General features: G+C 46.1%; 2 protein-coding genes across 2 annotated transcripts in view; both read right to left on the bottom strand.

Annotated features, from left to right (window-relative positions):
• T265_13441 (hypothetical protein) overlaps positions 1 to 1,865 on the bottom strand; it is a gene marked incomplete at both ends in the record, with an annotated part of 10,447 nt that extends 8,582 nt beyond the window's left edge. Inside the window, one exon of the mRNA XM_009168858.1 lies at positions 1,075 to 1,865. Coding sequence (XP_009167122.1) covers positions 1,075 to 1,096 — 22 coding nt within the window. The remainder of the gene's footprint in view (positions 1 to 1,074) is intronic.
• An 11,096-nt stretch (positions 1,866 to 12,961) lies between these two features.
• T265_04176 (hypothetical protein) overlaps positions 12,962 to 14,413 on the bottom strand; it is a gene marked incomplete at both ends in the record, with an annotated part of 57,212 nt that continues 55,760 nt past the window's right edge. Inside the window, one exon of the mRNA XM_009168846.1 lies at positions 12,962 to 13,490. Coding sequence (XP_009167110.1) covers positions 13,380 to 13,490 — 111 coding nt within the window. The remainder of the gene's footprint in view (positions 13,491 to 14,413) is intronic.

Raw genomic sequence — 14,413 nt, 5'->3', positions numbered from 1 at the left:
ATACATGTTTTATATATATATATATATATTGTAGTTTTGTAGCCAACGAGCTGAAAAGCTATCGCACTGGCAGAGCTCATCTCGACGAAACTCGACTGGCCGATCAGAGAAGGTTACAAGAAGATGGACACATATTTCACTGTTGTGGAAATTTGCAGATTATTCGGTAGAGCCACACAGTCGGATTTCCAGTAGCTGACCATATGAATGGAAGAATATTGTACGAACCAATGTAAGACTGAAAATTACTCGGCTTCGACAATAAAGAGTAAACTTCGCCTTTATTGTTCTGTCTGCTCCCACGACATCTCAAGGAGAAACTGAACAGCAAGAAGTCTAAGAGCAAATGTCAAATGTCATCACATCCATTCAATTAGCTGATCGTCTATTCCTGATGGGTGACTTCGATGCTGGATGACAAACAGACAGGGAAGGGGGTCATCGGATCATTTGGAGTTGAAGCCAGGAACGCAGACGATCAGCATTTACTAACGATGGGTGGCCGTGTAACTCGTCACCATAAATAAATGGTTCGGTGCTGGGGGGACGCGGATTGCGACTCCGGTCCATCTAAGAAATGGACATTTACATCTTTTGAATTATTTCACTCTCTCAAGGACCCCACGGAGGTTCACGTGACAGTAGTGATGCGCGATGTCGATTGCAACACAGATCATTCATTGACACGACTAAAAATGTTATTGGTCTTGGGAAGCCTCCTCGTCATCACAACCAGTTTCAAAATTTAGCGACTGTTGAATCATAAGTTCCAGGAGGCTTTTGCCCACGATTTGCCTGATAAAACTGCGTCGCGTACACCAAAATAACATTGGACAAGGGTAACGGACAGCTGTGACTAGAACCGATGAATTTAAAAAAGGAATAAAGACTAGTTATGTAAAATTGATGAATTTATGTTTTCCGTGGTTGATGAGAAACGGCGGGTTTTAGCAACGGTCCCGTAACCAGTAGGTTCATCAACCCAAAGGAAAACTTTGCGATACGAAGACCAAACATCTGAAACGTACTCAACCTGAAGACAGAATGGTGGGGTAAGAGTCAACAGACACATACTTCTGCAGACAGACGATTTCATGAACAATCATTCGGAGCAGAGTACATCCAAGATAACCGAACCGGTCGAATGCTCAATAAGTCCGAAGATTTAAACGGCACATTTCTCAACAACGAATAATTGTTCAGCTGTAACAGCCTTTCCGTGCACAGCTGCCATGCCACCGGAAGGAAGCCCGAGGGCTGGGATACAGCCAGGTTGCTTAAGCGTAGACAGAAGTCGAGATGCAGAGATCGGGTTCGGACCATGGACCTCTAGGTCAGTAAATTCGTGTTGTAATCACTGAGCCATCCTGCAGCAAAATCACCTGGTCTCGAAGACACCCGGTGTTCATTTGTTCGAATATGTTAGCTCAAACACAGACCTCTAACGGCTGAGAGCATAGCTTTTTTCACCCATCTCAATTCAACCTCCAAACAGTTTTCATGGTCAGAATGATTGCGTTTCCAGTAACTTCACAGCCAGATCATCTCTATATAGTTAGGGTACTGAAACTCGTAGAAGTTCATAAATGGAGGTGCACCGCTTCAGCAAGCGTGCTTTGACAGAGAACAAAGTGATTAACGAGCCCCCAAGACGGCATGACCGGAATCAAGTTACGCGCTCCGGAAGAATCGGGTAATATTTAGCTGAGGTTCCCCATCGTTGACTGACATTCACGTGACACAAACGATTCCACTAATGACTCAGGCGAGTGTGCCGAGCTGATTTCGAACCGGCAGGGAACAGGCGATGTTCAGCAGACAACAGATTTCCCTTTAGATTATCCGCAAATTTAGCTCCTGCTTCGGATCTACAACCAAATGAAAATTATGGGATTAGTAATCCAACTCGGGCGCCTATATTATTCATCCGTTATTCGGTATTCCGACTGAATGAAGCGACAGAGTTCGATAAAATAATCTACCTCAAATTCAGAACTGCAGCCTGTAGAGGCGTAGGATGATATGACATCGACCATCAGGAAGAGAATGGACCTTACCGTAGTGTAACGGCTTAGGTGCCTCAGTGACCCACTGAATTATACTGGGAGGCGCGCATGCGACACCCAGTGTCTCATACCAGGTTGGCTGGTTAGAAGTCCAATCAACGAAGTCTCTTGGCCGTCCAGGTTGGGAATTAGAACTTGTGTGGCGAATTGTTCCATGAATATGGTAAGACACTGGCATTTCCCGTCAGCCATCGCTGCCTTGCGGCTACGCTTGTGAGAGGAAGCCTTTGGTTGATGACCCCAATCGTCCTCTTGTCTGGGTCCAGACACCCTGGCAGTATCCCAGCCCATGTACCGGATCCCCGTAAACAGTCACCTTTGTTCTATGCGGTTGTCTGGTTGAATTACGGTCAATACAGGTCGATGCAGTAAACGGTGTTTATTTGTTGTACAAGCATACACCCAGACAGACTGCAGTTCTGAGACTAAGAAGGATGGATTACATTAGGATATGCCACAACTGCCTCGCAGACACTTTTTCGCCCAGCCTTGTGCTGAGTGGAAGTGGCCGAGAAGTGGACAGTGTATGAGATGGCAACGAAGTATGGAGGAGCTAATCAACTGACTATATTGGGTCGACAACTACCGTCTCCCTGGATGGGGACTTACCGCACATATGGTCACCTGCCCTGTATCCGTTTAATGAAGCCGAATCCCTACGTCCTAATGTCTCGGAGGCTTCCGATCGAGTACAATTAGGACCATTGTCCGGGCTCCCTCGATGTCCGTTCCAAAAAAACCAGCACGCAGTCAGATGAACCGCAGGCTACCTGGAAAGATTCGGCGTCTTCTGGAAAAGAGGTTTCAACTCTCTTTCAAAAAGTTAACTACAGGAGGCAGAAGATGAGCTGGCGTTTCGTAAAATGCGGAACCGCTGTAAATCAGAAATCCGCCAACGGAACATACGAAAACAGCCACCATTCTGAACCTCGCCCATAAAAACCCAAATGTGCTGCTCAAATACATGAGAATTCGCTGCAGAAACAAGCCAAAAGCATACTCTTTGACGAACAGGAACGGGGAACCAACTAGTGAACCAACAGTGATGTTTGAGGTCAAAGTTATTCATTTCACTGCACAATAAGAAATCGGCCTAAAAGGCATTCGTCGTTCTGCGGATGATTCAGCGTACCTTCTCCCGTATTACTCGAATGGACTTTCGAATACTCTACGCCTACGTCAAACCACTCCTTGAATACGCAAACCAAGTTGTCTACTCAGAACGCCTAAAAGACGTAACCCTCGTTGAGCGTGTCCAGCGAGCTGCTACAAAAATGATTCAACTTATTAAAAGCATTTGATAGGGTCCCACACGTCTCGCTGCTCCACAAACTTGAGTCTTACGGGATTCAAGGAAACATCCTTCGCTGGATCAAGGCGTTACTATCAGACAGGTCATTTCGAGTGAGAATAGGCTCGACCTACTCTTCTCCAGGGCCGGTCTCCTTGGAGTTCCTCAAGGCTCCGCATTGGTACCACTGCTGTTACTAATATACGTCGACGACCTTCCAGATGTTCTTGTAACTCCATGTCTACTTTTCGCGGACAACTTGAAATCCTGGAGTTCCAATGCCAGTGCCCTCCAAATGGATGTAGACGCTCCAAAACAGTGGTCGTTGGACTGGCGCCTTCCTCTGAATGACCAAAAGCGCGTCCATATGTCAGTTGGAAGGGGCTCAGCGAATGCCTCTGTCAAGCATGGTGGGAAAGGACCAGAAGGCATCACGAGGATAGATGCCAAAAAGGGCTTGGGTATCTGGCTCACTTCAAAGTTATTCATTTCACTGCACAATAAGTAATCGGCCTAAAAGGCATTCGTCGTTCTGCGGATGATTCAGCGTACCTTCTCCCGTATTACTCGAATGGACTTTCGAATACTCTACGCCTACGTCAAACCACTCCTTGAATACGCAAACCAAGTTGTCTACTCAGAACGCCTAAAAGACGTAACCCTCGTTGAGCGTGTCCAGCGAGCTGCTACAAAAATGATCGCCGGCCTTAAATCCGTGGAATATGAAACCCGTCCCGCGGTGCTTGACCTTTTCCCCTGGCATATCATCGCCTCCTGGAGGACCTAATTCTCACTTATGCCCTGTCTGAACAAGACCTGGCCAACAGGTTTTTCGCCGTTGACCAAGAAGACACACGGCTAGAACATGGTGAGGAAATTTTCGAGCTCAGAGCGCACACTTACATTAGACGAATTTTTTTCTTATTCCGGGTAGTAGCTGCGGGAAAAAACCTACCTCGGACAATTGTCCACGCCCCACATAGACACTTATTTATGCAAGTCCTCGCGCTGACACGCATACTGCTCCGCGCTGAGAACTTAAAGAGAAGTGCTACACCTTTTTTCACTTGTGCCTTTCAGATGAACGACAGCCGCTGAACGACAAGAACAAATCCGACCCAGGAAATTTGGGCGAAAGCCTCGACCCTGTGCATCAATCCGTAGATCCGCGAATACACTGCAAGAGTCTGAACTCCAGACTGCCCATGTACGGACCACGTCGCAACTCGAAGAGAATTAGAAACATTCTAAAGGATCGTCGCTTGACTGCAACTCCACCAGGATCCACATGATCAAAGCAGGAAACCCCCCACACGTTCCCCCTCTTCGTCAGCGAGCTCGATTCTGAATGCACTCACGCAGTTATTTATTATAATATATATATTTGACTGCAACCCAGGATCCACATGATCAAAGCAGGAAATCCCCCACACGTTCCCCCTCTTCGTCAGCGAGCTCGATTCTGAATGCACTCACTCACTTATTTATTATAATATATATATTTTTATATATGATATATATACTATCTATATTATATTTCCAACACCTATTCATCTTGGGGTAACGGCATTTTCCTCAGCTTAGTTCTCGGTCTGAGCCTCCCAAGCTAGCGTTCACGTCAAAACAATCATCAGACGTGCACGAGGTATATCAACGCCCAAAATGAAGTCAGGAACACCTGTACAGGGCTTCATATATATAGAGAAAGCGGCCCATTAGCAACCGGCATTCTGCCAATACTGGGTCATGATTGGTTTTAGGGTGCAGACTTTCGACCAGTCAGAAGTCGGCTTGATGCCGGACCGGCAGCGTCCCGATTATTGGCCAATATTTCGTGGGATAGCTGTCTCGGCCGTGGCAGGACTTGACTGCTAGCGGTAATGCGGGCGCCGTGTGGAATTCCGCCACCTACACCTGGTGTTTCGTCAGTCGCTTGACGAAGGCCGCCTTCCCTCTGCTTGGAAGGAAGCTATTGTCACGCCAATCTACAAACCTGGTGACCGACTGTCGCCTGGCAGCTTCAGGCCTATAAGCCTCACTAGCGTGCCGTCCAAGGTGAAGGAATGCATTCTGAAGCGAGCTATCCTAGACCACCTTACTTCCAGCAACCTGATATCTCCAGCTCAACACGGATTTCTCCTAAACCGTCCTTGCGTGACAAACATGCTCCTGTTTATGGACAGCTTAACGCAAGCCAAGGACGAACGACCCATATCGGATGCCATATTTTTCAACTTATTAAAAGCATTTGATAGGGTCCCACACGTCTCGCTGCTCCACAAACTTGAGTCTTACGGGATTCAAGGAAACATCCTTCGCTGGATCAAGGCGTTACTATCAGACAGGTCATTTCGAGTGAGAATAGGCTCGACCTACTCTTCTCCAGGGCCGGTCTCCTTGGAGTTCCTCAAGGCTCCGCATTGGTACCACTGCTGTTACTAATATACGTCGACGACCTTCCAGATGTTCTTGTAACTCCATGTCTACTTTTCGCGGACAACTTGAAATCCTGGAGTTCCAATGCCAGTGCCCTCCAAATGGATGTAGACGCTCCAAAACAGTGGTCGTTGGACTGGCGCCTTCCTCTGAATGACCAAAAGCGCGTCCATATGTCAGTTGGAAGGGGCTCAGCGAATGCCTCTGTCAAGCATGGTGGGAAAGGACCAGAAGGCATCACGAGGATAGATGCCAAAAAGGGCTTGGGTATCTGGCTCACTTCAAAGTTATTCATTTCACTGCACAATAAGTAATCGGCCTAAAAGGCATTCGTCGTTCTGCGGATGATTCAGCGTACCTTCTCCCGTATTACTCGAATGGACTTTCGAATACTCTACGCCTACGTCAAACCACTCCTTGAATACGCAAACCAAGTTGTCTACTCAGAACGCCTAAAAGACGTAACCCTCGTTGAGCGTGTCCAGCGAGCTGCTACAAAAATGATAACCCCCCACACGTTCCCCCTCTTCGTCAGCGAGCTCGATTCTGAATGCACTCACGCAGTTATTTATTATAATATATATATTTTTATATATGATATATATACTATTTATATTATATTTCCAACACCTATTCATCTTGGGGTAACGGCATTTTCCTCAGCTTAGTTCTCGGTCTGAACCTCCCAAGCTAGCGTTCACGTCAAAACAATCATCAGACGTGCACGAGGTATATCAACGCCCAAAATGAAGTCAGGAACACCTGTACAGGGCTTCATATATATAGAGAAAGCGGCCCATTAGCAACCGGCATTCTGCCAATACTGGGTCATGATTGGTTTTAGGGTGCAGACTTTCGACCAGTCAGAAGTCGGCTTGATGCCGGACCGGCAGCGTCCCGATTATTGGCCAATATTTCGTGGGATAGCTGTCTCGGCCGTGGCAGGACTTGACTGCTAGCGGTAATGCGGGCGCCGTGTGGAATTCCGCCACCTACACCTGGTGTTTCGTCAGTCGCTTGACGAAGGCCGCCTTCCCTCTGCTTGGAAGGAAGCTATTGTCACGCCAATCTACAAACCTGGTGACCGACTGTCCAGTGGCAGCTGGTGATGCTGGATCTCTTTCACCTGGTTTACCGTCGCTTCCTAAGTGACCTATTCTTACTTACCCACCTTTTGAACAAATCATGGCAAACAGGTTTTTTACCGTTGATCCAGCAAACACGCGCGGGTACATAGTAAGATGAAATTTTCAAGCTCAGTGCAAACATTTATTGGACAAATATTTTACTCATTTCTGGTAGTAGGTGCGTAGAATGACCTTCCTCCGGCAGTTGTTTGCGCTATTTCTAGAGCCCACTTTAAAGCACTTTCAGACACTTATTTTTGCGAATCCTTGTGATGACAAGCATACGGTCCCGCACTGAGAACATAGGGTGCAGTGCCACACCATTTTTCACTTGTGCCTTTCAGGTGAATGGCAGCCACTGTCCAACATGAACAAAAGCGACCTGGGTATCTTGGGCAATAGCCTCGATCCGGTGTATCAATCCGTGAATCCGTGAAAACACCTCTCAAACAGCAAGCGAATCGCGATTGGCGCTGACCATGTGAACTTCATAACCACACTGAAGACTGATCTTATCAACACTTACTGAAGTCCCTCTCAGAGAATGCACCATGTGTTGCTGGCTCTCACATAAGAGCTGCCCGCAATCCTGACAGATGGCCACAGCTCTGTTTGTAAAAATCGCAAATAACTACATCTAATCGCAGGATTTCGAGCATCACTAAAATTATTCCCAGCTTCGATGCACTCCCTCTGATCGTAGGATCGAAATTTCGGGAACATCCTAAAACTGTTCCAGCTCATATGTGCAACAGTTCGGAAAGACCTCTCTAATGGACGCTTTTCGCTTATCCTCAGCGAACGCCTGAATCATCGAGGCGAACACTTTCAACAATTCAGCCAGCCACCTCCAAATGCTTAGTCGTCAGGTTCCCGACCCGCAACTCAGACCTGGAAAATAAACCCGGAACCCAAGATGGCTTCAGAAAGTGTCTGCGTGCACCACAACATTACACTGTATTAAGCGTACGAGCAATGTCATGCGTATGGGCTCCATAAGAAAGTTTTGTTGAGCCTGTATCTCAGGAGTGCATTACTTTTGTTAACGGGTTTACTCTTTTCAGCACGCCTATGCAACAGGATATGACGCAGCAGCACGTGAATATCCACTTTCCTAGAACTGTGGGAGTGGGGTCTCTACCTGAGCTTTCCTTTACGGAGTCCACTCTCTCCATTTTTGCTTGCTTTCGTCACTCATTAAATGATTAACCGAACTCTGTAATGTCTCAAATACTCCGGTGTTCCGATTTCTCCGAGCGAAAACCTCGTCGACCTGGAATATGCAAAGCTGCCCAAGGTGATCATGTCCTTCGGCATGCACTTCACAGCTGTAAAGTTCTATGTAAAACAAGGAAAGGCCAGTTTTTGAACTAAAAGTGACACGAATTATTGGGACTTTATATATCGTTAATTGCCATCTCCCTTGACGGGGACCCCGGGACTCAACTCACCAACGGCTAGTGAGACCAGCAGAAATGGCCTGATTAGAGTCAGTGGTGATCGTGCATCGGTTCATATATACATCGTGATAGATTGGCAGCTATGGCTGCCCAGTTCCGGAACAAAACATTCCCACGCCTCCAAATCATGATTGTATCTCCCATGCTCTCCCATTTCTTGATGATGAAAACTGCAGCAACTGCAAGAACCCTGCCATTGCTACCTCGTTCATAGCTGGTAATCTTGTTGACTGACTGAAGGAATGTGATTCATGCACAAGACAGCATTCTGATTGGTTAGTTGTGCACAAACTAGGAAGCGCGCGCATTTAAAATACATGTGCGCACAAGCCACCGACATCCCCTGGAAGACCCGTTCTGTAGCAGTTTCCATCAAGTAAACCTAATCATTGACTCTGCATCTCACCGGCCAACAAATTCACCCTTTCAGAATCTTGTACTGGCCTTCTCGGTTTGGTTTTGCGTGACACTCGATGTAAAGCATTGTTTACAGGCAACACCTGTCCCTCTTGAGTTGTCTTATTAGTGGTAACTGATATTCTGTCTGCAAAATCATACTCATGCAGATTTGTTTCTTTTCTACGTGTATTGTAGTAGTGATCTAATTCCATCCATAATTTCTAGACCAGTTAACACTCTGTTTTCACCCAATCACCAACCTAGTATGATGTACCTAGCTGCGCTAGTTTTTGACCTTTTCTTGTCAATGGCCTTTATGCTACCAAATATTTCCCATCGCCACCCGGCTTGTTACACTTCCTAAGTTGACGTCGTCAGCTGTACCCGAAGGCGGTTTGCTTTCCATCCGCATGGGCTTCCAAATAGACCGAAAATAACAGTGATCTTGCTTCAGCTTGGCTTTCCCTGTTTTTCCTACGGTTTCTGTCCACAGAAATGCACGCCCCTTGTCCATGCAACTCATATTTGAAGTTCGCTAAGGAGCTGCCCACAAACCTAGGTACGTCAATGCAATAATAGCACGGAGCTGCTGTGATTCACAATTTCCTATGGCGTAATAAACATGTTCACTCTGCTCTCTTACCCTTTCTTTTCGTTGTTGGCCACAATGTTCAGATTGTAAAGGTTTCAAGTCTCAATTGATAGGTCACTCACAAGCTTGGAAATAAATATACTATTTTATCTTGTTCACCAGTAACTCTATTGCGGGGTAACTAGTTGATACACACAAAAAATTCCAAAGCGAATTATCAGTGTTTAACACTGATTTCACGCTGTCGACGATGCTTCCGGGTCGAATGATTTTGAGTTCATTGGGTAGCTCCAAAATTGCAAATCCAATCCCAATCCCAATCAACAACATCCTCGTTTTTGACGTCATATTGTGGAAACATTCTTGTCCCTAGCTGATGTACTTAAGAATGGAAGCAGGACCCTATTTCACATATTTCGTAACTTCCATACCACACGGGCTAGGAAATAAATACCTTTCATCTTGCCACCGGTGGAATACTTCAACACATTGTCAACCCACTGCCTGTCTCTTCAGCAAATTTTGCATGTTATGGAGCTTTTAATCGAGATCTCCTTGAGGTTTATTTGGAGGTTCAACATTTTCGCTCCGGTTCAGAGTATTTACTATCGTTACAGATCACAACCGCGCCACAATGACTTCAAATCGTTACTCGCCAGCTTCATAGTTCATATAGGTTTTCAATTGCAATTGACTTTGCCAGAGGAGCTAACGATGTTTATGATGCAATTTCCGAAGCCCAAGTTCATACTTTTTTCTTCATTCATTCAATTTGGCGCCTACGGAGAACATAGAAAAGATCCTCGGTTGCAACTTATGCACCACCCGTCCCTCAAACTCTCTGTTTCTCATTACTTAACTGTGGTACGGCTGTTACATGCCAAGTATCAAGCGACTAACTCATGTTTTATGTTCCAAAGGCTCATAAGAATGCAGTCCTTACTCTCTGCCCTTAACTGCTGTTTGCTCCATATCGAAGCCCATCAGTCAACATATTCACGGTCACATCACGTCCTACTGTCCTCGCACGAGCATCCCGGTATTTCCGTACCAAGGCGGAACGACTGGACTTGAGTTTCATTCTTACTAGAGCTAATCAGCATTGCACACCTTTGGCCGCACCAGTATTTAAACACCAGATCTGCGACATACGGAGCGAGCGAGTTACCATACTCTACAAGCGAACACTGAACGCATATGAATTTTCACGTATGAACCAATAATTGTGTTCACACACGACCGAGGTGGTTGATTTTCCTGGCGCCCCGAACGTTGATCCGTTGTGCCGATCGATTGCCCCACCTTCTGGAACCTCCCAGGCACCATGAACGCTTGAAACCTGGTGGACCTGCAGTTCTGATCAGTTGTAGATGTTCGCGGGATTTCTCAAATTCACATTCACGTCATCCTCTTGTCCTTGGGCAATTATTCTCACATAGTACTGCCGTCAGACGTTGAACCACCTCAGATATTACAGAAAAAATATATAACGACTCTCAGTACAGGCGGTGCAGATATGTGTATTCCTGAGTTCCGTGCCTTTCGCTCTCCCGGAACGGATCGTGGTTCCAAATTTTTCATGGCCTGAGTAAACCCCAAGTAAACCGACGACTCACCACTGAAATTTGTGACCCAGTTTTCACTCGTTCACATGCAAGCTGTAGCACCCCGTCCTGCTAACCTGCTACAAGAGGGGCAACGATAATAGGGAATGGACGACCGCAGAATTCGTCTCATGCCTGAGTACTCACAATGGCTTCCTGGCTTTCCCCCTCAACCTATTGTTTGTTAAGAAGGCTGGTCCAATATCAATTTGAGCGGCCGAGGGAACAAACACGACAGATTCCTTGCCCTATCCCTCAAATCCATGTTAACTTGGCCTACCGAGGGTCTGTTAGTCGAGCGGAACGTAACTTTTCCACCTCACTAACGCGTAACATTCTGTCACGCTTCGGAGTTGATGTTTCCATGATGTTTAATTCAAGAAGAATACCTCCTTCACAAAGCCTCCCATATTTCCAGTCCACAACGGCTTCCATTCAGATTTATCCTAGCCTCACGTACCCGCACGCTTCAGAGCGTGCGCGCTCGTATGAATCATGGTCAATAACTTTTTTCTCAGATGCTGATAAGTTAGGTGAACGGTGTTTACCTCTTTTACTTCTGCCACTGCTCCGAACCGCATCTGCGATGAGTGTTCGTAAGAGTCCTGAGTCTACGAGCTTCCTACTCGTGTGAGTGTTGGCACTGTAACCAGAAACGATGGCTTCTGACCCCATTACTCGTACCAGCCGTTGTTCACAGTATAATAGCTATGAATATCTAACATGAACGGTCAACATGATGAACGCCCATCGAAATTCTCGTACACATAGGCTATTTTTCCACTCATACAGAATATTCCATTCCAGTGTGAATACTGAACCTACCAGCCGGTTACATGAAAGTTCACAAAGAACATATAAAGATGTGAGGTTGCATTCCCCACATTAGTTTAACGTTGGCACTTAACACACACGAAAACGCTTTGCCGCTGCATGTGTTTCCGCCAAAATGATTGGGAAGTGTGTAGTACTGCTTATTCCGGGACATTTAGGTGCACTTTTACAGTCCGTTTTGTTAAGTTTCGTGCGGTTGCTTCGGTTTAAGATGAATCTAAAGGGGCGCGCTTCCCACTTTGTGGGTTCACTGGCCAATGAGGATGCCCACTGATAGGTGGATCGGGTACCGTGTCCAGCTACAAGAAAATACTACTCGCCGAATCTGCTGCGGGGTGCCTCTAACACGATATTCCATGAACCAAAAACAGGATGGTGTGCTCTGATTGCCAGGATGATGAGAAAATATGTAACTGAAGACCGTTTAGTTCAAAACCAAGTGACGGTCCAGGAGGAGCGGATGTAATCAAGTGGACGGCCCTGGTACGTGCTCAGATCGATCTCTGAAGTAGTCAAGAAATTTATCCCCATACAGGATCGATGACAACTAAAATTACCAGTTCAGCTAATAGAATTGGCTGGTTAAACCATGAAGTAAGTCAGAAATAAAGTAATATATTCGCAAGTGGTTGAGAAACCCGATTGTTAGTGAGGCATTATATCGAATGATTGTGTGAAGCTTACCGGTCGTATTATGATTTATGTCAGAAAAGCGCGAACCATTTCCTGAAACGACCATACGAGATAATAAAACAACTGAACTTCATGCACATGAGCACCAAGTTCGCCTGATGAGCAGCCCTCCTGGTGACCAGTGGTTGGCAAGTAAAACTCATAGACGAGGTTTAAAAAAAATCCCGAGTACTGTACTCTCTGGGTCATCTCTGAAAGGTAAGTGTACCTAGTGGGTTAGATTGGTGTACCGACAGATTTCACGCGCGACTGCTCTTGGTGAAAATCACGACTATGGGCGAATGACACAACAGATGAAGAGTAGAGATGAGGTTTCCTCGGGATAAACAGCAGCGAAAGCTTCAGGCGTGGTTCTCAGTGCTGAAAATCAACTGCCTAGACCAAAAGCAGTACACGGCGGAAGATGTTCTGAAAGTCAAAATGATCAAAACGTAAAGACGGGTAGAGTCGATAAAAGCTGTCAAACGTCTTTAATTTCCTAATAGAATAGCAGGTACAGACACATGGTATAACGAATCTGTTTGAAGGGGAGATCAGAAAACAAGACAACATTAGCACAGTCTGTGACTGAAAGATTATGAAAAGACAGGGTTGATGGAATGTCCGAGATTAGTTGGTATGGGATTAGTGAAAGAAGACGTTGAGGATAGATGAACAAGCACAACTACACCTCATTCAGGAAGTGGAAGGTATAATGGCCAACTGACCTTCATCTAGACAGTACATGTGAAAATTAACGTTTGGATCACAGCGCGAAGGTCAAAACAACGTAATACAAATCGACTAATCACAGCACGATAGGTTTTTAAGATACCAAGACAAACACGGAGCAGACTAGTTTACGCAAGTACGGACAGCCAAGTGTAAGCTGGATGAATCAACAGGGCATCGACAGACGAAGCAAAATGCTTTTCAACTGTTCTAGACAGGCGGATGAGGTGTCCGCGTTCGTGGATTTGATACCGATGTTGATGATGCCAGTTTGATGCTGAAACGAAAAACGAAAAATCAACACTTGAAAAATTACTCCCCCTTAATGATGTCGCAGTGGTGTAAAACAAGAAGGACTCTACCACTTATCAGCGGACATCAAGAAGTCAGAACAAGCTGAAGTAGTTCAGTCGACCGAACGAAGTATAAACGTATTTAATGAGCGTAAAATACATTATACAATGGTCCTGAAGTCAAAACTGTCAGAACGAACATCACCACAATAAAGTTAAAAAATTTTTCATCACAGATCACTCATTTGAAAAGACATAGGCTCGACCTGTACGTAAATTTTCTCAGAAGTGACTGCACAATTCCAAAAGACCAAATAATCTCGTGAACGGCTAGAATCGCTCTCCTTCTGAAAGTACATTAACTTGGAAGGTACAGATTTTTAGTCCTAAATTTACAGCGTTGCTACTGCAGTGCAGGTAAACTGAATCACGGCGAGCTGAACCACCTCCTCGTGGTGTCGACCGGGTAGCCTGGACGTCTGTCTGGGTGAGCTAAGAGTTCAGAAACTCAGACAGGGCCAACCACCCCCATTTGGTTTCAATGTGCTGGTTACTTTCGACAATGTATACTACGAATCATCTGGCGCCTCCGCACCAGTTCCAACCAGTACACAGGAGAGACTCGTTAAGTCCACGTGTGAGGAACGTGGCAAGTGCTGCAAATCGAAAGCTGGCTTGGTAGCCCATCATCGAGTTCACGACAATGAAAGTGTTGGTACGAACACGGTTGCCCAATGGCCTGCGCTGATTGTTCCCGCCTTTTTCCGACGAAGATTGGCCTGAGTCAACCCCGCCGGCCCGCACCCCCCCCCCCCAGCATAATGCAGATAAGCTTGGCCGAGTGAAGTATTCCGGTACCCGCTGGTCCCAGCAAGAGTCACAATCGCTCTTACGCCTGGCTAACAAT

The sequence above is a fragment of the Opisthorchis viverrini genome, assembly GCF_000715545.1.
Source record: "Opisthorchis viverrini unplaced genomic scaffold opera_v5_67, whole genome shotgun sequence".
NCBI lineage: Eukaryota > Metazoa > Platyhelminthes > Trematoda > Opisthorchiida > Opisthorchiidae > Opisthorchis > Opisthorchis viverrini.
Note: the sequence above shows the minus strand (reverse complement) of the source record. Positions and strands in the feature narration are given on the sequence as shown.